Genomic DNA, 23437 nt, shown 5'->3' with positions numbered 1-23437 from the left:
GGCGCCCAGCTCCTTGGGGAGTCTGCTTCTCCCTCTGACCTTCTCCTCTCTCATGCTTTCTCTCACTCATTCTCTCTCAAATAAATAAATAAAATCTTTAAAAAAAAAAAAAAACAGCTTTCCCTTTTCAGATCTATACACTGAAAAAAAAAAAAAAAGAACACTTCTTACTCAGGTAGTAAACCTGTGCTAAAGGAATTGAGAGAGAGGTGGTTGTATCAACTTTGGGGCAGGATATATCCAAAGGCACTGACCCTTGTGGGGATGTCTTTGCAGGCAGCAAGTCTTAGATGTAGAGAAGACAAGGCTCTGGAGAAAGGCCTGACTAAGGCGTTGCCCACTATGGGTTGAAGTAAAGTGTGTATCAACAGGGAATCTAAATGAGAGGCCACATAACCTCATGCATATTGTAGCTATAAGGATGGCATTTCAAAGATTTTAATCAGAAACACTGTAATTGTGCATGCCAGCATTGGGTCCTGTTCTGTCTTTGTCTTTACCATTGATGGAATGAGGGTGGTGCTTGCTAGCATGGCGGCAGTGAGCGTGGCGGTGACGATCACTGGCTGTAGTGCCAGACCGCCTGGATTCAATCAACTTAGATGCCTAACTGTGTCATTTTACCCTTTGATGTCTCAATTTCCTCATCTACTAAATAGCCATGAAACTGGCAAATACCCCATAGACCTACTAAAGGATTCGATGAGTTAATAGGATTGAAGAGCCTGGAATAGTGCCTAGGATATAGTAAACACTCATGAAATGTTATTTAGAATAAAATTATTATACAATCTGACCTAGAATGGGGAGTAATGTTAGCAGTCTCAGACTCTTGAATATGTTTCCAGTTCATTTCCTAACCCCTTTTTACGAAGTTTTAGATGTATTTAAAAAAATTTTTTTTTCCTTTTAACAGCAGACCCCTCATATTTACCGACTTCTCTTTTAAAACTAATCATCTACCTCAGGACCTTTGTGTCTATTTTATGAAGTGTCAGTTACCCCTTGCAACCACTGCCCCTTCTCTTTACTCTGGTACTGGTCTTGATGATACTTGATGATACTAGTCTTCTTCTTCTGAGTGATAAAGAATGGACACTTGTTTCTGGACTGGAATACTGGCTCCAATCTTACTTTCCAGATAGTCTTCAGAGAGTTACCGAATCCCTTTTGAATCCCTTTTGATTTCTTCTCTCTAAATTGAGACATTACTTCTGACCTTATTGAATCACTCTGAGGATTAAAAAGGGTATCAGTGCATAGAAAATACCCTGCACAGGGCCTGCTGAGGACTTAGCACCGGCTCGCTCCTTTCCTCTCTCGGCCACTGTAACGATGATCAGATCAAGGAGTGCTGGTCCTAAGCCCACTGTCTGTCTAAGGAGGTTAAATCGGCTGGAGCTGGGGCTGGCCACTCACTGTGGCAGGTTGCTTGGCAACCCTCACAGAGCTGTGACAGTCCTGAAAACGGTTTGCATCAACAAGCTTTCGATGATTGCAGACGAACAGAAGCATTGCCTAAAGCTGAAGGGACAGCAAATTGCCAGAACATCTTTTCAGCCTTTGGCAAGAATGATGTATGACCCAATTAGAGAGCAGTGGTTCATGAAAAGCAAAGGTTTACACTAAACAGCCTGTCCTTTGGCCATTATCGCTGGTAGAACTAGTTGATGGCTAATTTGCTATCATGTAAGTAATCTGGGGGGCTCAAATGATAAGAAGTTAAGAAGAGATGGTTAGGATTTTACAAACACATGTCTTGAGAGGGTGCTTCAGAGAGATATGGGGTTTCTACCCAAAGCTTTGAGGAGTAATTTCCTTATTTTCACACCTTTAGAAATGATGATGAAGAGCAATGCTTTGGCCACTTGCAAATTAGCTCAGCCTGCCCTGGGGAGGTTGTATGATTCCTTTCCCCTTTTGAGGGAGATTTTTATTTTTCCTTTTGAACCTTCTTCACACAGCAGAGACTGTGTAATCTGTTACAGACACTGCCTTCAAAGAAAAATGGTGTAGTGTTGTTTGCTAATATGTTCTCCTGAGATGTGTCCACTAAAGTCCCACACAAGACGTGGCACATAGTAGGTGATGACAGATGTCACTGAGAGATGAACTGGAACAGTGTCTGGCCCTTTAGGGGAGTCAGATTCCATGTAGTGTAAACTGAGGCCCAAGAAAGGAAAATCGATCCCAAAGGCCAAGGAGCTATGGGCAGCACTGGAATGAGAGCCCCAGTCTTCTGCTTCTGGTGAAAGTACCATCCCCAATTCTGGCTGGTTAATTCCTAGACAATGACAATTTCTTAAGAAGTATTGGAAATTATATAATTCTCAGAAATACATTCCTAATTCAATCATTTGAAAAATTTGCAGGGCTAGGGTAAATGTAATTTCTATGTGATAATTATTTGTCAAAAGAAAAGCATGAACAAAAGGACAGGAAATTTTAACATGTGAGATCTAGACACACACACACACACAAATAGCTTCCTCCCCTTACAAAATTCTTTGCACCGTCTGGTTTAAAAGCCTTTAAGGCTTCAAGATTGCCCCTTGCCTAAGGAAGGAAGCCCAGACACCTCAGCCTGGCTCTTAAAGAACTTTCTAACTGCTCCTGATGTCCTTTTTAGCTTTGACATCCATTCCCACCTTTCCCTGTAGCCATCAGGTCGACAAATAGTCCTGGCTATCTTGTCCTGAATACCTACTTGACTTTCCCATCTCTCTGCTTTGGCTGTTGTTCCCTTTGCCTGAGATACCTGTCTTCATCTTCTCCAAGTCCAAACTCAAGGCTCATCCCTCTCTGAGATTCCACTGATCATCTGCCCAAACGTGAATTTACCTACCCTCAAATTTCCATGAAATTTCATTTTTAATTGCCCATATGCAACTTACCACATATTAATTCATATTAGTAAGAATCAGACCAGCGTCTGCTGCCATTTACTGAGCATTTACTAAGGACTGGGTACCAAATGAGGCATTTCAACTATGTTATCTCATTTTGTTATATGAAAGATATTTCTTAGGTATGGTAGCTGTTTTATCCCACGATTTAGGAGTTCTTGGAGGACAAGGACACAGAGCAGTGTTTGGCTCTTGTGCTCAAATTTATGCATGATAAAAATGTACAGAATGAAAACCTAAAGGTGAGAAATAAAGGTAGTGCTCTCCAGTTTCACCTGTGTCCCCAGAACTATTGATTTCCCCATCTTTTAACGTTCTTTCGAGGATTCTAGCCAAATAAGGGGTTTAATGGGCTCTTTATTCTGATTTGCAGCTGACCACCCCATATGTGCGTTTCCACACGGCCATGTGTGGTCCCTCAGCTGCAGCTGAGCGGTTGTGCCCTCCCAAAGTACATACGTCGAATCAGTGTCCTTTTCTTTCTTCCGTATTCCAAAGGCCTTCCTTGTACGTTTTTTCAATCCTGTGGGAAAACAACAAAGGGTCAAGGAAATCTATTTTCTTATTTGAGTGTCCCTAGCAACATTCAAGGGAATGATATTTTTAAAGTTCCAACACACCAGTTAAATTTGAACTTTCAAAAAGCAATGAAAATTTCTTCATTGGTATGTATGTGTCTGTGTGTGTGCACGTGCATATGACTCATTATTATTTCTGACAGATGTTTATCAAAGACTCAGCACTCTAAATTCTTAGCACTCTGAGCAACCTGAGAGAAAAGGAGAACAGGGCCAGATATAGAAAAGATTGTAAGCTTTTCTTAGATCATTGTTATTCAACACCAAATTGGTCTTTTGCCAAGAAACTAAATCATAGATTTAGATGAAGATGAGTTTTGGGGTGAGACATATTCCCGAGACTAGGACAATTCCAAAACACAGGTCACGTGAACCATAACAAGAGAGCTACATCAATCGGACACATCTTGTGTCCCATAATCCCAACTAATCTTTTTCTATGTCTTCAATTTTGTGACAAGACTGATTATTAACCATTCTCTGGACATATCCCAACATCTGTACTCCAGTATCTCTCTCTTCTATATGTGGGTCTTACCTCTGGTTGAAGTGCTTTTCCTATTTAGATATTTAGAACTTTAACTCATCCTTCAAGGCCCAGCCAAATGCCGCCTCCTTTGTGAGGACCTCGCAGTCCTAGTGGTGTAAGAAACTGACAATTCCATGACCCATCCCCCCCAAAATGTTGCTCTTAGATGTATTATAATATATCAAACTGTTCCACTTAGTTCTTATGTCAATTTCCCACATAAGCTGTGAGCTTTTCTAGGACAGAGGCCAGTATCCCTTCTATATGTTCCCTACATATACATCTGGTACCTAGTATAGGTACCAGATAGTCTTTGTGGATTTAAAATACCTTCCAGGAAACATCATTCAGGCAGTATTGGGGTAACAAGACTCCCTTCTTCCATCTTGGACAAACCAAACACAATCTTGGTTTTTCCATTTTTATCCTATCAAGGCTCTATCTGGGATTCCTATTTCCCACATGTTTCATAGTCACATATGTGGCTTGTGGTTTTTTTTTTTAATTATCTATTTATTTGACAGAGAGAGAGAGAGAGAGGTCACAGTAGGCAGAGAGAGAGGGGGAAGCAGGCTCCCCGCCGAGTGGAGAGCCCGATGTGGGGCTCAATCCCAGGACCCCGAGACCATGACCCGAGCTGAAGGCAGAGGCTTAAACCACTGAGCCACCCAGGCGCCCTGGCTTGTGTTTTTTTTTTAAATTTAATTTTATTTTTTATGTGTTCCAAGATTAATTGTTTATGCACCACACCCAGGGCTCCATGCAGTATTGCATGCCCTCCTTAATACCCACCACCAGGCTCACCCATTCCCCCACCCCCTCCCTTCCAAAACCCTCAGCTTGTTTCTCAGAGTCCATAGTCTCTCATGGTTCATTTTCCCCTACGATTTACCCTAATTTACTTTTCCTTTCCTTCTCCTAATGTCCTCCATGTTATTCCTTATGCTCCACTAGTAAGTGAAACCATATGATAATTGACTCTCTCTGCTTGATTTATTTCACTCAGCATAATCTCCTCCAGTCCTGTTGATACAAAAGTTGGGTATTCATCCTTTCTGATGGAGCAGTAATATTCCATTGTGTATATGGAGCATATCTTCTTTATCCATCCATCTGTTGAAGGGCATCTTGGCTCTATCCACAGTTTGGTGATTGTGGCCATTGCTGCTATGAACATTGGGGTATATATGGCCCTTTATTTCACTACATCTGTATTTTGGGGGTAAATGCCCAGTAGTGCAATTGCAGGGTCATAGGGTAGCTCTATTTTTAATTTCTTAAGGAATCTCCACACTGTTTCCCAAAGTGATGGCACCAACTTGCATTCCCACTAACAGTTTAGGAGGGTTCCTCTTCTCCACATCCTCTCCAACACTACTTGTTTTCTGTCCTGATCATTTTGGCCATTCTAACTGGTGTAATGTTGTATCTCAATGAGATTTTGATGTGAATTTCCCTAATGGCTAATGATGATGAACATTTTTTCATGTGTCTGTTAGCCATTTGTATGTCTTCTTTGGAGAAATGTCTGTTTACGTCTTCTACCCATTTTTTGACATGATTATCTGTTTTTTGGGTGTTGAGTTTGAGGAGTTCTTTATAGATCTTGGATAGCATAACAAGGATGCCTACTCTCACCACTGTTGTTCAAAATAGTACTAGAATTCCTAGCAATAGCAATCAGACAACAAAAAGAAATAAAAGGTATTCAAATTGGGAAAGAAGAAATCAAACTCTCTCTCTTTGCAGATGACATGATATTTTATATGGAAAACCCAAAAGATCCCACCCCAAACTACTAGAAATCATACAGCAATTCAGTAATGTGGCAGGATACAAAATCAATGCACAAAAATCAGTTGCTCTTATACACTAACAATGAAAATACAGAAAGGGAAATTAGAGAATCAATTCCATTTCCTATAGCACCAAGAACCATAAGATATGGGGCACCTGGGTGGCTCAGAGGGTTAAAGCCTCTGCCTTCAGCTCAGGTCATGATCTTGGGGTCCTGGGATCGATCCCCACATCGGGCTCTCTGCTCAGCGGTGAGCCTGCTCCCCCCCACCCGCCTGCCTCTCTGCCTACTTGTGATCTGTCTCTCTCCGTCAAATAAATAAATAAAGTCTTTACAAAAAAAAAAACAAAAAAACAAAACAAAAAAAAAACCATAAGATACCGTGGAATAAACTAACCAAAGAGGTAAAGGATCTGTACTCGAGGAACTACAGAACACTCATGAAAGAAATCTAAGAAGACACAAAAAGATGGAAAAGCAGTCCATGCTCATGGATTGGAAGAATAAACATTGCTAAAATGTCTATACTGCCCAGAGCAATCTATACTTTCAATGCCATCCCAATCAAAATTCCTGCAGCATTTTTCAAAGTGCTAGATCAAACAATCCTAAAATTTGTATGGAGCCAGAAAAGATAATGAATTGCTAAGGAAATGTTGAAAAAGAAAAACAAAGCTGGGGGAATCACGTTGCCTGATTTCAAGCTTCACTATAAAGCTGTGATCTCCAAGACAGCATGGTACTGGCACAAAAACAAACACATAGACCAACGGAACAGAGTAGAGAGTTCAGATATGGACCCTCAACTCTTTGGTCAAATAATCTTTGACAAAACAGGAAAAAATATCCAGTGGAAAAAAGACAGTCTCTTCAATAATTGGTGCTGGGAAATTTGGACAGCTATGTATAGAAGAATGAAACTTGACCACTCTCTTCCACCATTCACAAACATAAATTCAAATGGATGAAAGACCTCAATGTGAGTCAGGAATCTATCAAAATCCTAGAGGAGAACATGGGAAGTAACCTTGTTGACATTGGACACAACAACTGCTTTCAAGACATGTCTCCAAAGGCAAAGGAAACAAAAGTGAAAATGAACTTTTGGGACTTCATCAAGATAAAAACCTTCTGTACAGCAAAGGAAACAGTCAACAAAACAAAGAGGCAACCCACAGAATGGGAGAAGATATTCACAAATGAAACTACAGACAAAGTGGCTTGTGTTTCTTAGTATCATTCAGATATACTAAATGCCTCTATATTTCAATACCTTAGACTTGTTGGGTGCGTAGGTGGCTCAGTTGGTTAAGTGTGTGACTCCTGATTTCAGCTCAGGTCATGATCTTAGGGTTGTGAGATTGAGCCCTTCATTGAGCCCCAAACTAAGTCCTGCATTGAGCCCTACATTGGGTCTCAAGCTCAGCAAAGTCTGCTTGAGATTCTCTTTCCCTCTGTCCCTCCCCCTACTTGTGCACCAACACTCTCTCTCTTAAAAAAATAAATAAATATTTAAAACAAAAACAAAAACAAAACCCTTAGACTTGCTACTGGTGGTTTGGAAAGTCTTTTTGACAAATTGGAACTGGAAAAGTCCCTGAATTTCAGGATTTGTTTGGCACTAACAGGTGGAACAAAGGGAAAAACATTGACAGAATCAGAGACTTGATGACACCTTCTTCCAAAACATGTGAGTCAGCCCAAACTGCTCAGATTATCTGAATTATTCATTATCAGGCTCTCAGGATTCTACTCATATATAATCCCCAAAATGCCTCTATTCAATCTAATTTTGTATTTTAATAGTCATTCTGTTTAAGATCCCTAGGTCTTCAAAATGTCAATGTTTGTTTAAAAAAGACCTCTTCCCACATTAAGCTAAGCTCTTCTTCATTATTCTTCTTCACATGACTTTATAGGAAAACTTACTGACATTTAAAACTACCCACCCATAATATCTAGGAACACCTTCTCCTCATTCATTTTCAATTTGAATTGTTAAAAACTTTCTTCCTTCTCACCTCTAATTGCCTTATCCCCTTATAGGAAAAATACAGTGACAATCATCATTTCCTTGTCATAATTTTTCTTGGGTTCAAGCCTCTTTACTGGCCTCTCCATGCTTCTAATTCAGGTTTGGGGTCACAAAGAATGCTATACTTCATCAATCACTACTGATTTCTATAGGACTATAAAACAAATGCTATCATTATTTTATGTTTTCAAGTCATTTCATTTTCTGTAATTTGACCATGAGATGAGAGACAGCATGCTCTACCAAATAGATCAGTAAATACACATAAGTTCCAGTAACTCTTGTATTAAGTTAGTAACAGAACAGGCAATAGTAGTTTTCCATAAGCTCTGTCCTGTTTTTGACCACCAAATTTGGACAACAGCCAACATGAACTAGGTCATGAACATCAATGAACTGTCCATTTTCCAGTGAAATGTGCACTGGATCAGGATTCAGGAGAAAGAGTCCATTTCCGGCATCATTTTCATAAAAAAAAGATTTTATTTATTTACTTTAGAGATAATTAGAGTGGGGGGGAGGTCAGAGGGAATAGGACAAGTAGACTCTGCACTGAGTGTGGAGCTAAACATGGGGCTTGATCTCATAACTCTGACCTGAGCTGAAACCAAGAATCAGAAGCTTAACCAACTGAGTCACCTAGGTGCCCCCAGCATCATTTTTAAGTACATAGTTTAATACAAGTTTTATTTCTTTGTGTTTCAATTTCTCAGTCTACAATAAATCAGTCAATATTAAGGGATGAAAGAATTTGCACACATTCACAAAATGCTATGCCAATCTGCAATTTTAATTTCACAGAAAGTTATATTTCCTGTACCTAGAATACATTCCTATATATGGAATATATAGAAGAATATACTAGATGTGACAGTCCAGAAAAATAGAACTAATCAAGTGTCAAATAAAAGAAAACGTTGGAAACATTTTTCCCCCTTGAGAAGTGGAAAGATTTGAGAAATTTGGGAAATTATGAAGATAACTCTAAAAGACTAAAGCAAACAAAGTAATGAGATTTAGAAGTTATTTATATCTTAACAGCTACTCGAGATGATCCAGGAAGAAAAACAACCATACCAACTGTGTTAAAAGTAAATGTACAGGTGTTGTAATGACTTTTGAGAGTTCATTAAAAAATATTCCAAGAAATTTTTTTAAAGAGAGTAATAATAGTCAAAGATCTTATAGGAATAACAAATTCAAGACATTATATCTGATAATCTAATAAGCTTCAGAAACACAATAGCCACTTCTGATTCCAGAACTTCATAAAAATTTTAAAGTCAATTTCTACAGTAGAATTGTTTTTAGGCTGGGTCATGAGTATTTGTCAACTATACTTTACAAAAATGGGGGGGAAATCACTTGTTTTTGAGAAATAAAGTAACTATTCCCTTGTCAATACCAAAACAAAGAGATATTAAGAGAAAGAACTTTTTGTCTTGATGATCTTGGGCTACAATGGTTCTCTTCCAAGTTGCAGAAGTGAGAATGTTTCTTGCAGAACTGCAATCTCGGGTCAGTCACAGATGAAGTATAGCCTGTGTCTCTAGCTCCTCTCCATCTAATTTAGATTTCTTTTAGTTTCCTTCGGTATTATAATAGGAGCCAGTCGTGTCTGGGAACAACAACAAAATTGAAAAGAGACTGATTTTCTAAGAGGGTGGGAAAGCTCATTTCAAAATAGGCCGTCCTGGATATGATGTTACCAGATAATAAAATAAAGCCGTAGGCACAGAAATTGACAATAGTGATAGCACAAACACAAAATACAGAAGTTGTTTTATCACTTCAATATTATTGGCTACCATTACTGAGGTCCTACCTATGGACCAGCTGCTTTGCATCTATGTGAAAAAGTAGGGGGGTGTTTTCTTCTCAAATGATGATGAGCCTGAGGGTGGCCAAGGTTAGGTTTTATTATCACCATCTCCAGGGAGGAAATTGGAGGCTCCTTTAACCCTGCTGCTCCCCAGATGCTGAAATTCTTCAGGACTTTGTCCTAGGTTCCTCTACACTCTCTCCCTGGGACAATCACATGGTTTCACTTGCCCTCTGTATATAAATGAACCCTGAATCTATAGGTCAGGCCCAATACTATCTCATGAGTTTCTCAATATATAATACTTGTTACACTTAAGCTTCTATAAATAGATGTCAGATTTCTTCAAAAGCCTTTAGGCTCCACTTACACACATGCAATTAAACCCATAAAAGAAGGTCTGATCATTTAGTTTATTATCATTTTCTGAATAAAATTCCCCTTAAAATGAAATGTTTCACATGGTGACAGATGGTAACAACACTTACTGTGGTAAACACTGCATAATACATAGAATTGTCAAATCACTATGTTGCACACCTGAAACTAACATAACATTGTATGTCAACTGTACTATCATAATAATATTACAATAATAAAATTATTGTGCTATTCGATAATTTAAAAATTAATGGAATCTTTCTCCAGCAACAGATAAATGGATAGATAAAATGTGGTTTGCCCATATGTAAAATATATTTCTTATGACAGGTCCAGAAAGTTTGAAGGTATTTTTTTAAACTTAAAAAAGCCCTTTAAATTTAAAACACAAATTGGGTTAACTAGTGTTTTTCTTGAAACTTCTCTGAAATAATTAAAAAAAAAAAAGAAAATCAAGATACCTTAAAACTTCCTGGCTTTAAGGGTACACAACTCTGTAGATAAAGAAAAAAACAGTACAGCAGAAAAAAATTACCTTTATCCATTTTCTTTCCTCCTGAGTACAACTGTTCTATAGGAATTCATTAAACAAATACTAAATTCTGAATTTGACCCTTCAAAGGCTACAAAAACAAAATTTTCAGAGGGGACTTCCAAAAAGAGCAATTTGGACTCTGTATTAATATATGTCAACCATCAAATCAGAACCTCCAGGGTTTTGGCTTGCTTGGTTTTATATCTTCTGCTTTATCTTTTTTTTAAATTGCACTTGAAATATTTCTCTCCCTAAAAATGAAGACTGGTCCTATCGATGGACAAGTTGAGGCAACGGTCCTGGAACTGAGTCCAGAGAAGGAGACATCAAGGTGTGAAAATCCTCTAGGCAGGAGCTGAGGACCAGCCACACAGAACACACTGTTGGCTTTAACCAGAGACGCTGTCCTGCCACATGGGAGTATATAACTGGAGAGTCCTGCCATTGACCTCCTCCTTTCTGTCCTCGTCCAGAATTCCTGCCGTTCCACTGCTAGCTGGTAGGACAACAACAAGGAGAGGCCGAACTTAGAACAGTCGTTGTCCTATCAGCACGTTTACAGCTACTGGCTTATCCCCCTGAAGGGGCTGAGATGGTCAGACAACTGGGATGGGTGCAGCAGACAGGAGAGGAGCCAAGGGCAAAGCTAGGTTCTAACACTAGGGGAGAATAGGTCTGTGGGGTGAGGGGGACACAATCTGTGTATTTGGTTGTTGGGAGAAAGAGCTCCTTCACTCATCTTCACTCATCTCACAATCTTGCTTACATGGCTTTCACTGATAACTCTTCGTTGTGTTAACACACTCATATAAACAGATTGCCTATGAAATTACTGAGAAGGCGCTACTTTTGGAGATCTTCTTCCTGGGGTGTACTTGGTTCTTCCACTTCCACCGCTCCCAAAACTGCTTCTGAGCAGAGCTTGGACAAGGCAAGTCCTGGGCACAAAGCCAGCTCTAGAGCAATCTATTGGTTCAGGAAGAAGAAGGAGCAAGAGGAGGAGCAGTGGCAGGGACAGCTGCTTCAGGCTGGTATATAAACCACAGTTCATGGAGAAGCACAGATCATGCCCTCATGTATCTCCCCAGGAGCCTGAACAGGTTGCCTCCCAGAAACACAAGCGGGAGACACAGCAGAAAGAATCAGAACGCATGGAATTTGAAATCCAAAGACGGGGGATCAAACACCAACCTGACCTACTGGTGGCTGTCACCGGCAGCAAAACTTACAGAGAAGCTAAGAGCCACGTGTTATTATTAATGGAAGATTTATTTGACACAGGGCATGAGGTTTGGAGGAATAATCCCAGGTCCCCCCTCTGTGATCACCAAGCGTGAGGGGCAGCTAGCCCTTGTTCACAGAGTGCCTCGCGTGTGCTTAGCACTTTAAACAGACTAACCCTTTCAACGAGCCTCCAAGTCATTACCAACCCCCTATTTTATGGATTAAGAAACAGACTCAAAGTAATTAAGTTCCTCTTCGAGCATCACTAAACAAACAAGCGATAAGATGATCTGAGCCAGGTGTGTTTGACTCGAAAGCAAGGCAACGTCTCGCGGGGTGGTCGTGAGGATCCCTGTAGTATCCAGAGCAACGCCTGGGGCGTGCTGAACGCACCATCACTATTTGTTTAACAATTTTTTAAAAACTGTTTAAAAAAAAGTTTAACAAACTCGAAGTTTGTATAATAATTAAAACAAAAACAAATGACTTTATCTGATATTTGCAATATACATTCCATTGATGTTCAGTTTTCTGATATTCATTCATGTATACAGAAGTATCGGGGAAGGATAAGGAGCTCCAACTACACAGGATGGACCCACCTGAATCGAGACTCGGGGAGAAGGGTGTACTGTGACCTCACCACGTTTTTAGGTGAAGAATGTGTATAATGGCATATCAAGAGGCTTGGGGTAGCTCAAAATGCATAACATAAATAAAAATGAATCGATGTCATTTATTAAGTACTTATAAGGGCTTAGGAAATACATCAGGAAACTCTTTATCGGAGCCCAATACAACCTCATAAGGTGGGAGTTATTACTGTATTGACTGTATTGATTCTACACCAGGAGGCGGGAGGAGGAACCAGTATAACTGAGAGACCACTCTCAGAGTTCCTTCTGCCCGACTCCAGAATCCACACTCTCCTGTCTTTGGAATATCTTTAGTGTCCGTTGTCACAATTCACTTTGTTCTCTTATTAAACAAACAAACAAACAAAAGGCAACTCTATTTTTTTTTAATTGAAAGACATTTTTAGGAAAATTGGGATGTACATTTCTTACACAAAATCTGTATTTTGCATGTTGAGCTCTTTGTATGATACCCAGCGAACATAAGGAGACCCAATAGATGTTTGCTAAATGGATTATTTCTGTAATAAATGTAAATTTTTAGCCTGAGCCTTCATCAGCTCGGAGGGTTACTCAAAGGTGAATCGCATGTAATGGAATTATTTATTTTCTGCAGGAACCCAGGCCAAGCATTTAGTCTCAGTGATAAAAAACAGGCAAATTTAATTGCCCCGGGCACAATGCCCCATATTGACAGCAACCCTAGACTGGCAATATCTATTCATTAGGATAGTCACTGTATTTCTGTCAGGAAAGATTAAGATGCGCTGCACAACAGCTCTTCCTCTAAGTTTGAAACAGAGGTAGTGTAATCCAATTCAGATTCTTTGTCATCGGGTCTTACAGAACAATGTAAGACCTGTTAAGATGAAGGTCAGTCCCTCCCATGATTTTTTTGTGATGTTTATGATTTTCAGTACCTAGACTACTGCCTAAGATATGGGAACTGCTTAATAAAAGTGAGTTCTAGGAAGTATAGAAAGTCGAGTCAGGCTTACCTAACTAGGTACTGCTAGGTACTGTGCTAGCAGTACCTGGCACATGGTAGTCACTCAGCAAATGTTTGCTGGTTGCTCACACAATGCTAACCAAAATTGTCCCAAATTGTTGGGCATGTGCCCTTTGGTCTGAATGCTCTAGCTTCATTTTCATGTGACTCAAAGGAAATCCAAGTGTTCTCTGTAGTTAGTGTAAGCACAAAGATGGTACCCCACCATTCTGAGCGAGCTGAGCCTACTGGGAGAAATGTGTGTCCTGATAATATGCTCCATTAGTGTTGGATTGCAAAAGGGTCTGAGCAGGATGGCACCTTGAAATTCAGATTTGATGTGTGAGAGTTCATGTTAATGGCATGAAAATGGAGATTGCTAAAGGCAATTAAGAACTTCAAGGAGCTAAAAACAGTGATGACTTTAAAAAAAAAAAGAAATATTTGACATTTTGGTGACATGGAAGAAAATGTTAAAGAGTAGATGGTCACAGAACAGATTTGCCATAAAAGGACTTATGGCAAATCTGTTCTGTGTTTGTTATGCTATTATTAATGGAATGAAGGAGCTGAGTAGAATTAGGAAGAATTTTAAGCAGGTGAGCAGCCTCCATTAAGATTTAAGTATCAAGATCCATGGTAAGCAGATGTAGTTATAATGAAAAGTAGGTTTGAGCTCTGAGAGATGTGAGTTCAAATATCTTCTCTACCTCCTGGGGCAAGTAACTTAACCTCTCTGCGTTTCATTTTTCTCAGCTCTGTATCATAAAAGCTTCTTATAAAGTTTAAGATGGGAATAAAAGTTCTGTATATACCTAAAATATATTGTGTACCACCTTATAGAGATTTCTCTTGCCTGTCTTAGTTTTGATAGTTACAAAACAATTGGAAATCACCCATTTTAACTGATTACATAAGAGCAACTAAACGCCTGATTCATAGATCTATTCCTTTAGAAATGAAAATACATAAAAAAATTTTAAAAAATAGAATTTTCAAAATCTTGAGCTTTCTTTGGTTACAGGTTTTTGGTTTTTTTTTTTTTAAGATTTATTTATTTATGGGGAGCCTGGGTGGCTCAGAGGGTTAAGCCTCTGCCTTCAGCTCAGGTCCTAATCTCAGGGACTTGGGATCGAGCCCCACATTGGGCTTTCTGCTCAGCAGGGAGCCTTCTTCCCCATCTCTCTCTGCCTGCCTCTCTGCCTACTTGTGATCTCTCTGTCAAATTAAATAAAATCTTAAAAAAAAAAGTAAAAAAAAAAAAAGATTTATTTATTTATTTTTAGAGAGAGAGCAAGCGCATGTGTGGGTGCCAGCAGGGGTTGGGGCAGAGGAAGAGGAAGAGAATCCTCAAGCAGACTTCCCAGTGAGCTCCCGGAGCCCGGCTTCACAGAGCTCAATCCCAGGATCCTGAGATTATGACCTGAGCCAAAATCGAGTCAGACACTCTTAACCAACTGAGCCACCCAGGTGCCCCTAAAACCAAGTTTGATTTTAATAACAAAGCCAAACTTGGGCCCAAGAAATGTAATTTACTGACATCTGTCGAAAAAAATAAGTGGGGATTACAAGATTCAGTCTTTTAAAGAAACACAACTATCTCCTTTACCAGAAAAAGACAGCATTGATGAAGCCTCTATGAAATGCAAATCTATTATAAACTGAATCAGCGGGCCTTCTCAGTGTGATTTGAAAATAAGTCAATGTTACTTCTACTTGGATTAGTGGTCTATGGAATTTGGAGTTTCCTGCTCCCCACCCCCGAGGAGGAGAAACCCTCGTTTTGCTTGGAAAATAACACTGCAAACACTCATAAAATTAATTTGACCTGTTCCATGAGAACTTTGTTCTACAAAATGGTTTCCCTCTTCTTCACTGTTCTCTCTCATTCTCTGTCTCCACATTCATCAATTCTCTTCTCCACCGTCCATCTCCTGTCCCTCCCCTGTCTGACATTGACATGTAAACTAAATTGAAGCTAATGATCCTACTCAGAGAGACTCTGGTTTTTAGGCATAAACAGAAAAATTCAATTGAATCGTAATTCACCAAATTTCATTTCCAAAACACTCCACGAAAATAATCCAAAAGAAAGCAAACTGGACAATAACAGAGATCCTTTTTCATATGCCCTTGTCTTTTTATATTTCATCCGGAGCAGAAGGAGCAAGTACTTTGGTAAAAACTTTAAGTTGTTACTATAAGTACCATTTAGTGCTCTGAATTAAATTCTTCAAAGGTGAATTTAAAAAGAAAGCTGGAACACATCTTACATAAAATTCTTGCGGTTTAATTCTAGCCTACCAAGTGGAGGCACAGAGATGGACAAGGGGAAAGGAGATTTACATGGTGATGTTAATTCAACACTTTATAGGCTATTACCCAACTTTATGTAGTAAGAACCCATGAAGCTTACTTCCAAAATGGACTAGAAATGGTTTTAAAAATTAAAGTGTGGACGCCTGGGTGGCTCAGGTGGTCAAGCAGCTGCCTTCAGCTCAGGTCGTGATCCTGGAGTCCCTGGATTGAGTCCCGCTTCGGTGAAGAGTCCCCTCCCTGCTCGGTGGGGAGTCTGCTTCTCCCTCTGACCCTCTCCCCTTCTCATCCTCTCTCTTTTTAAAAAGATCAGTTATCAGATAAACAAGCACACACAAAAAAAAAGGGTTCAAAAGGGAACTAAATACAGAATTTAGCTCTAAGTTCTTTTGAGAGGTCTTAGAGGCCTCTGGGATGCATTTGGATTGATCCCATTTACAAGATTTATAATGATAATCATTATCCATTCCCCTGTCCTCCATCCCTTCCTCCATCCATCCTCCGACCCACCCATTCTTTGGCTATAAATCCCAATAGATAACAAAATTCATTTTTATGAAATTATTCCTGTGGGATAACATAAATCTATCAAGTTGCAATGAAAACCTGGTCCCCTTTTGTCTATTCTCATTGGAGGTATAAAATATCAAGTTAACCCTCTTGGGAAATTAACCCTTGGTAGGCTTGCAGATTTATCGAGCAATCTACTTAGCCTGGCTAAATGGTCATATTATTGTCCCTTTCTATATTTATAAATCTTACATTCCAAACATTTATACTGATGTTTGTTACTCTACTGATGATTCTCTAGTTTTAGTTCCTCATACTTGACCTAGCAAGCTCAGAATGGAAATTTTTCCATATTGGTCAGTATTCTCTTCATCGATATCCCAGTATTGGCCAAGGATATAACCTTTTATTCAGTGCCTAGCATCACGCAATCTCCAGCGAATTTGTGATCACTATCAGATCTCCTCATCTCCTTGTTCAGAGGTCGATAGAATGGGAACCCGTTGAACATCTATCATGTACCAGGGACTCTTCTGGGCTAGAGATACAGTATCTAATATTATCCTTGAATTATGTGATATCACAGATCAGTTACTAAAACCCCCAAACACCCACCTTCAATGAAGTAGCTGCTACCCATTTTAGCTCTTTCTTATCTATTCATCAGTGTGACATATGTGCATAGTTGTGTGGTTGTTTGAGGTGAAGAGTGACATAAAATGAGGAAGTCAGGGGCCGGGTCATACAAGTTATTGAAGGTCGAATTAAGGACTTTAGACTTTTAAGAGCAATGGGCAGTCACTGAAAGCGTTTGAGCAGAAAAGTAACGTCATCTATTACCTAGTTCCAGAAACCTCCCAAAGTAATTAATTTGTTTAATGTCATTATGATATGCTAACTAAATGAGTGTTTTCTAGATCATCAAAAGACAAAATTACATTGAGTATTCTTTGGTGTCAAAAGTACTATGTTATGCTAGTTATCTGAAAACTAATATTTGAGTATATTTTTGGTATGGAAACTCAAACCAAAGTATTTAATTTGCCAGAAGAGCAGAATTTTTTAAAGAGTCTATTTATTTATTTGAGGGAGAGAGAGAAAGAAAGAGAGAGCACGCAAGAGAGGTGGGGATGGGCAAAGGGAGAGAGAAGCAGACTCACTGCTGAGCAGGGAGCCTGATGCGGGGCTCTATCCCAGGACCCTGAGATCATGACCTGAGCTGAAGGCAGACACTTAACCAACTTAGCCATTCAGGTGCCCCCAGAAAACTTGAATTCTTGAACATTTTTTACTTCTTAAGAGTTACCATTTATGACAGTGTGTACATATATCAGTTTTGATAGTCCTAATTGAGATTCAAACTAATTAAGAGCCTTCTGTTTAAATCTCTATAACTCCTGAACTTATACCCCTCACAGAGTTTTGTTACACTTGCAGTCAGTCTCAAAATCACATTCTAGCTTTATCACTAATCAGCTGTGTGATGCTGGAAAAAAAAAAATCAGTTAATCGCTCCAGACTTTGGCTTCCTGAACTGTAAAATACCCGCTTCCCATGATTATTGTATTAGATAAGAAAATGAGTCAGATATGTAACTTGAATGTTACCCAAGCAGAAAGGAGTATCATTATTTGTTTGATTATTATCATCATTTTAATTGAGGGTTGAAAAACAATAAACGGTGGTAGTATATACCATCTAAAAGGAAAGTATCCAATCCAGTGAAAAGAGTAAGATCCCTCTCTTTCCTTGTTAAAATGAAAAAGGAAGGAAAATCCATTTCTCCTCACAAACCATCTAGTTACACTTTCTAGTTTCTTCTGTTGGATATGTTCACTTAAAGATTCTATAAATTCTTGCCTACTTTTCACCAATCTCACAAGATAATGACACATGTTCACGTGAACCATGGATAATCAAAAACTGAAATTCCAAGACAGATCTTTGTCAGGGGCTACCCCCTGGCCCCCCCAAACAAGTAAAATGGTACCATCATTCCCCAAGATGTTTCATCTAGAAACCCAACAACCACCTTTGATTTCTCCTTTCCCTTCCTTTCCACAGCCAATCCATCAGGGAGGCTGTTAAATCTATGTTTTATATATAACCAATCTGTTCACCTAGGTTCCTTCCATCTCTTAGATCTGTCACCTTTAACACGGCCTCTAAGATTGCTGTAGAAGAGGAAGAGAGCATGAGAAAGACACCTCAGATGTGGTTACTACCTCAGCCAGGAAAGAGACAGTTCTACCTAGATACCATTGACCAGAAGTGTACGGCTTCTATAGCAAATGGTCTCACCCAGATGTAAGAGGTACTGAAAACAGACTCCCTGCCTGCGAAGCAATTCCCCAGCAACAGCTTTGCACAGCTAATTGTCTCCTTCTATCCACATGGATGAAAGGTACTATCGCTTCTCTACAGCCATGAGCTCTGGTCCCATATAATGAACTGGTTCTGGACTTGCTACTTATGTTTCTTTCAATAAATTTATACCTCTCTCAGCCTCAGTATTCTCATCCATAAAATGAATCTTATGTCACAGGATTGCTATGAAAACTAAATAAATTATGCATATAATGTCCTTAGCAAAATCAATGGCTTGTCACAATCGTTATTGTCTAAAAATTGAGCCTGAATATAAAACTGATCCCACGATACATTCTTAAAGTTTTTGGATTAATAAACATCTATGCTATGGTTTACTGATTTACGTCTTCCCCCCTAAAGGTTTATGGTTGAAGAAGTCTTTGAGGTTTCTAACCATCTCCCCCAAATCATAAATTAGGCCAAATTTTTTGTTCTTGGAAGGGGGTTTTAATCAGCTTCCATTAAAGGACAAAAAAGAGGAAATAACACAGCACAACTGACAGGTAATTAAGTTACAGAATAGCAGGGTGGAGATCAGCATCTGGTTTGATACTAGATTAGCAAAACGAAAGCCCTGACAGAGGAAAGCAATTGGCCCACAGCCACACAGAGTATTACAGGGGGAGCTGGACTAAAACCTTTACGCTTTTCTTTGGTCCAATATATTTTATTGGATCTGTTCAGTATGAGTGGGCATATGTATGTGTGTGTGTGGTAAATATGTATTAATATAAAATATAAATTTGTATATGTGTGTATATATATATGCATATATATAGAGAGAAAGCAAACTCTATACCTATCTTCTCTAGAACTCTAAAATACCATGTTGTTTAAGGTTTGAGTATACTTTTTGTTTCTACTTCTATACTTAAATATATCTCATTACTTTCTAAATGTCTAGAATAGTGTCATGAGCCCCTATTTGGCTGAATAGCATTGCCTTGGCAATCTGATTCACATTTCCAGTAGCATGCATAGATTTTTAGCTGAAATTTGCCTTGACATTTTGATTAATTTTTCTGTTAAGTACTGTAAAAAGACTTTTTAATTTATGAGACTATAACCCCAAAGACAGAAGGAAAGTAAAAGGTGACTTTTATAATAGAAAACAACAACAACAAAACCAGAAGAAAGTCATTAGAGATGGTATCTGTAGAAATGCCAAGATCTAATCACTGAACCTGAATTAAGCTAATTATGTGGTACTTTCCACAAGTGTATTTTGGTCTTTCTGAAATAGTCACATTTACAAGAGAAACTGTATGCTTAATTCAAAAATCTGCCAGCATGTTAGTCAGGCTGCCCCAGATATTTCTCCTTTGAAACTCCCTTGAAAACTAAAACTAGTTCTAGTTTTTTGTTTGTTTGTTTGTTTGTTTGTTTGTTTTATGGCCACCTCAACACATGTACATGCTGTCTTCACCTCGGCCACATGGTTTAAATATAGCCTACCTCAGTGATTTCAGTGGAATTCAATCTGCTCTGATGTTACCAGAAGGTAGAACTCCTTACCTAGCATGGCATTTAGGACCTGGTCTATCACATTTCTCCAGTTTTTCTGTCATCATTTTTCTGTTTTTCTGTTTTTCTGTCATCAGTTTTTCCAGTTTTCTGTCATCATTATTCTTTGAAGACTCCGCTCTATAACCAAAGTTAAATTCTTCTCATTCCCCAAACAAGCACATTCATGACCTATGTGTTAGCTTCTATTTGCAGGACTATCTCTTTGGACAACCTTCTCTTCAAACTAGAACCCACCCATCCTCAAGCTGGCTCAGAAATGCCCAACTATGCCTGCAGGAAGTTTTCCTTCAGAACCGAAAATTTTTTCTCCTTGGGTTCTTCCAAACATGACTTGAGATTTCTTTTTAGAACTTACCAATTTTTTTTTTTTTTTTTTCCTTTTACAGTTTACATTATCTTTGTTCTTTTAGATTTTAAGTTGCTTGAGAATAGGACCCACTTATCATTCATCTGTGCCCTGTCAGTGAACCTAATTCAGTGCCAGGTACATAGCAGATAGCCAGTGAACATTCACTGATTGGGAAAAAGGTTTTAAGTCAGGCAAAGACTCAAGTGTTAAAAATCACCTTCTCCATCATTATTTGGTAGAAGTGACCAAATGAGAAGTTAAGACTTTTTCCATCACTGAGAAAAGAACCTCCAAAAAATACTTGCAAATCTTTACTTATCTGAGAGCATGTATTATAAATACAGCCAAACTCCTAAAAAACAAAACAAAACAAAAATAAAACTAGCAAAGCAAATGAAGAAGTAGAAGGAAAGGTGAAAGAAGGTGTTACACTTGGGTATGTAATGAGGTTAGTACAGATGAGGTGTAATACCACTTGTATACACAACACAGAAGGGACCCTCTGTTCCTGTTCCCTCTTGTTTTAAGGACAGAGATAACAACCTTAGTGATCTCCTTTTCCAGACCAGAAAGGCAGCAGACAAACAGAAGGATTCAAAGAGGCAACATAGGTCATTATGACAGCTGCCAGAGAGGAATGAACCCATCATACTCTTCAGATGACAAAAGAGCTTTTATCTTGGGGCTCCCAGCCCAATGCATAACAACAATGCCTGATAGCTTTGTTGAATTAGATCATAGGGCATTAATTGGAATTCTGAAAAATGATACATACAAAAAGCACTTTTAAATTTGTCTCAAGTAGTTACAAAAATGTTCCTTTCACCGTAAAAAAAAAAAAATAGATTAAATTATGTTTGATGGTCTTTGCATAGGAAACATAAGCAAAGAAGAATATTGATACTTAAGAAGGTATATTACAAATATAGTAAAGACACATTAAATATATATTAATATAAAACCATAATATATATTAACATAATTTCCTAAAACCTAATTTTATAGAGCTACTCTATGACCCAGAAATTACACTACTGGGCATTTACCCCAAAGATAAAAATGTAGTGATCCAAAGGAGCACCTGTGCCCCAATGCTTATAGCAGCACAGTCCACAATAGCCAAATTATGGGAACAGCCCAGATGTCCATTGACAGGTGAGTAGATAAAGAAGATGTGGAAAATATATACAATGGAATATTACACAGCCATCAAAAATGAAATCTTGCCATTTGCAATGATGTGGATGGAACTAGAGGGATTTTTGCTAAGCAAAATAAGTCAACCAGAGAAAGACAGTGATCATATGGTCTCACTGATATGCGTAATTTAAGAAACAAGTCAGATGATCATAGAGGAACAGAGGAAAAAAATGATACAAGACAAAACCAGAGAGAGAGAGACAAACCATAAGAGACTTAATTTTTGGAAACAAACTGAGGGTTGCTGGAGGGGAGGGGAATCGAGGGGTGGAGGGAGGGGTGGCTGTCTATAGACATTAGGGAGGGTATGTGCTGTGGTGAGTGCTGTGAATTGTGTAAGTCTGATGAATCACAGGCCTGTACCCCTGAAACAAATAATACATTATATGTAAATTTAAAAAAGAATGTTGATATTTAAGAAAGTATATTACAGATATATTAAATATATATTAATATATATCCATAATATGTTAATATAATTCATTAAAACCTAATTTTTTATATCTCTAAAATGTAATATATATTACATTTTACATATATTATATGTAAAAATATTATGTTCTTTTTTTTAGAAAATTAAATTCTGTGGAATAAGACTAGCTAGCATTTATTAAACGCCATCATGTAATTGTCAAGCATTATCTCATTAAAACAGCTGCACGCTGTGATGTGGATGGTATAGTTGGCCTTGCTTTGCAGATGAGGAACAACTCTCTGAGAAGTGGCCTGAGTTCCCAACACAGCATGGCTAGAAAACGATGGGTCAGGGGTCACATGCAGTCTTGTCAGAATCCAAGGCCAGGGCTCTTGACACATATATGCATGTCTGCTGGGTGCATATATGCATATATGCATATATATATATATATATATATATATATATATATATGCATGTCTGCTGGGTGGCTGAAGACAGAGTGGCGCACACTGTGCCCTGATCATGCACTTGCTAAGCTAGCTCATGAGATCCAATGATCTCGAAGCTTCCCTAGTCTCCTCTCCCAGCACTCCGGGGAGTATCTGCTCTATATGGTCTGCTTTTCTATGGCTCTCATTCTTCTAGAAAAATGTTTGCAGTTAGGGAAGTGGAAAAAAAGAGCAAGAACTAAGTCAGTGGTTTGCACGTGGGAATGCAATACTTCCTTTGCCACTAACTCCTAACCTTTTGAATTGGTCTGACCTCTGAATAAATTGAAGACATTGATCAGACACCAGGGTGTCCCTGGGGTGGGGGTGGGGTAGGGAGATTGGAGAGGGTGGAAACGTCACTCTAAGCCTTTCAGGACTGCCCAGAATAGAGTCAGTCACGCGATCAGAAGGCCAGCGGCAAAGAATGTACTGCTTCTGTCTCTGAATTACTAGTTTTTATGTTAGTGCTAGAGACAGTGACTTCAGCTTTTTTGCTTCACACACTCTCAGCCATCAGTCACCAGCAAACTCTTCCCCTCCCTCCCCTCAACCACCATGGGGCATCCTCTGCCACTCAGCGATGGCCAGCGGTGGGCCGGGCCTGAAACAGCTTGCTGCTTCTTGGCTACCTAAGGGTGCTCTCCAGGATAGAAAAGGTTTTATTTCTAAGTCATGCATTGAGGTTGCTGGGCTACCGGACCGTTGTGTGTAATCCAACTCGAAGCTTTGCTTTCTTGTCCTCAAGGAACTTGTTGTTTGAGATGACCAGTGATATTCTGTTATTTGAAATTTGAGGGAATGATAGAGAAAGTTCATGGTTAGCAG

The 23437-nt window shown here is 38.9% G+C and overlaps 1 protein-coding gene across 1 annotated transcript in view; it reads right to left on the bottom strand.

The window, feature by feature from the left end:
- Window positions 1–23437, bottom strand: part of LOC111143082 (SH3 domain GRB2 like endophilin interacting protein 1) — a 210364-nt gene that overhangs the window by 118335 nt on the left and 68592 nt on the right. The window contains exon 3 of the mRNA XM_022496545.1: window positions 3366–3429. Within this exon, the coding sequence (XP_022352253.1) occupies window positions 3366–3429 (64 nt within the window). The remainder of the gene's footprint in view (window positions 1–3365; window positions 3430–23437) is intronic.

This window comes from Enhydra lutris, unplaced genomic scaffold (assembly GCF_002288905.1).
Source record: "Enhydra lutris kenyoni isolate GAN:26980312 unplaced genomic scaffold, ASM228890v2 scaffoldscaffold9, whole genome shotgun sequence".
Classification (NCBI taxonomy): domain Eukaryota; kingdom Metazoa; phylum Chordata; class Mammalia; order Carnivora; family Mustelidae; genus Enhydra; species Enhydra lutris.
This window is presented reverse-complemented; position numbering and strand designations above follow the sequence as displayed.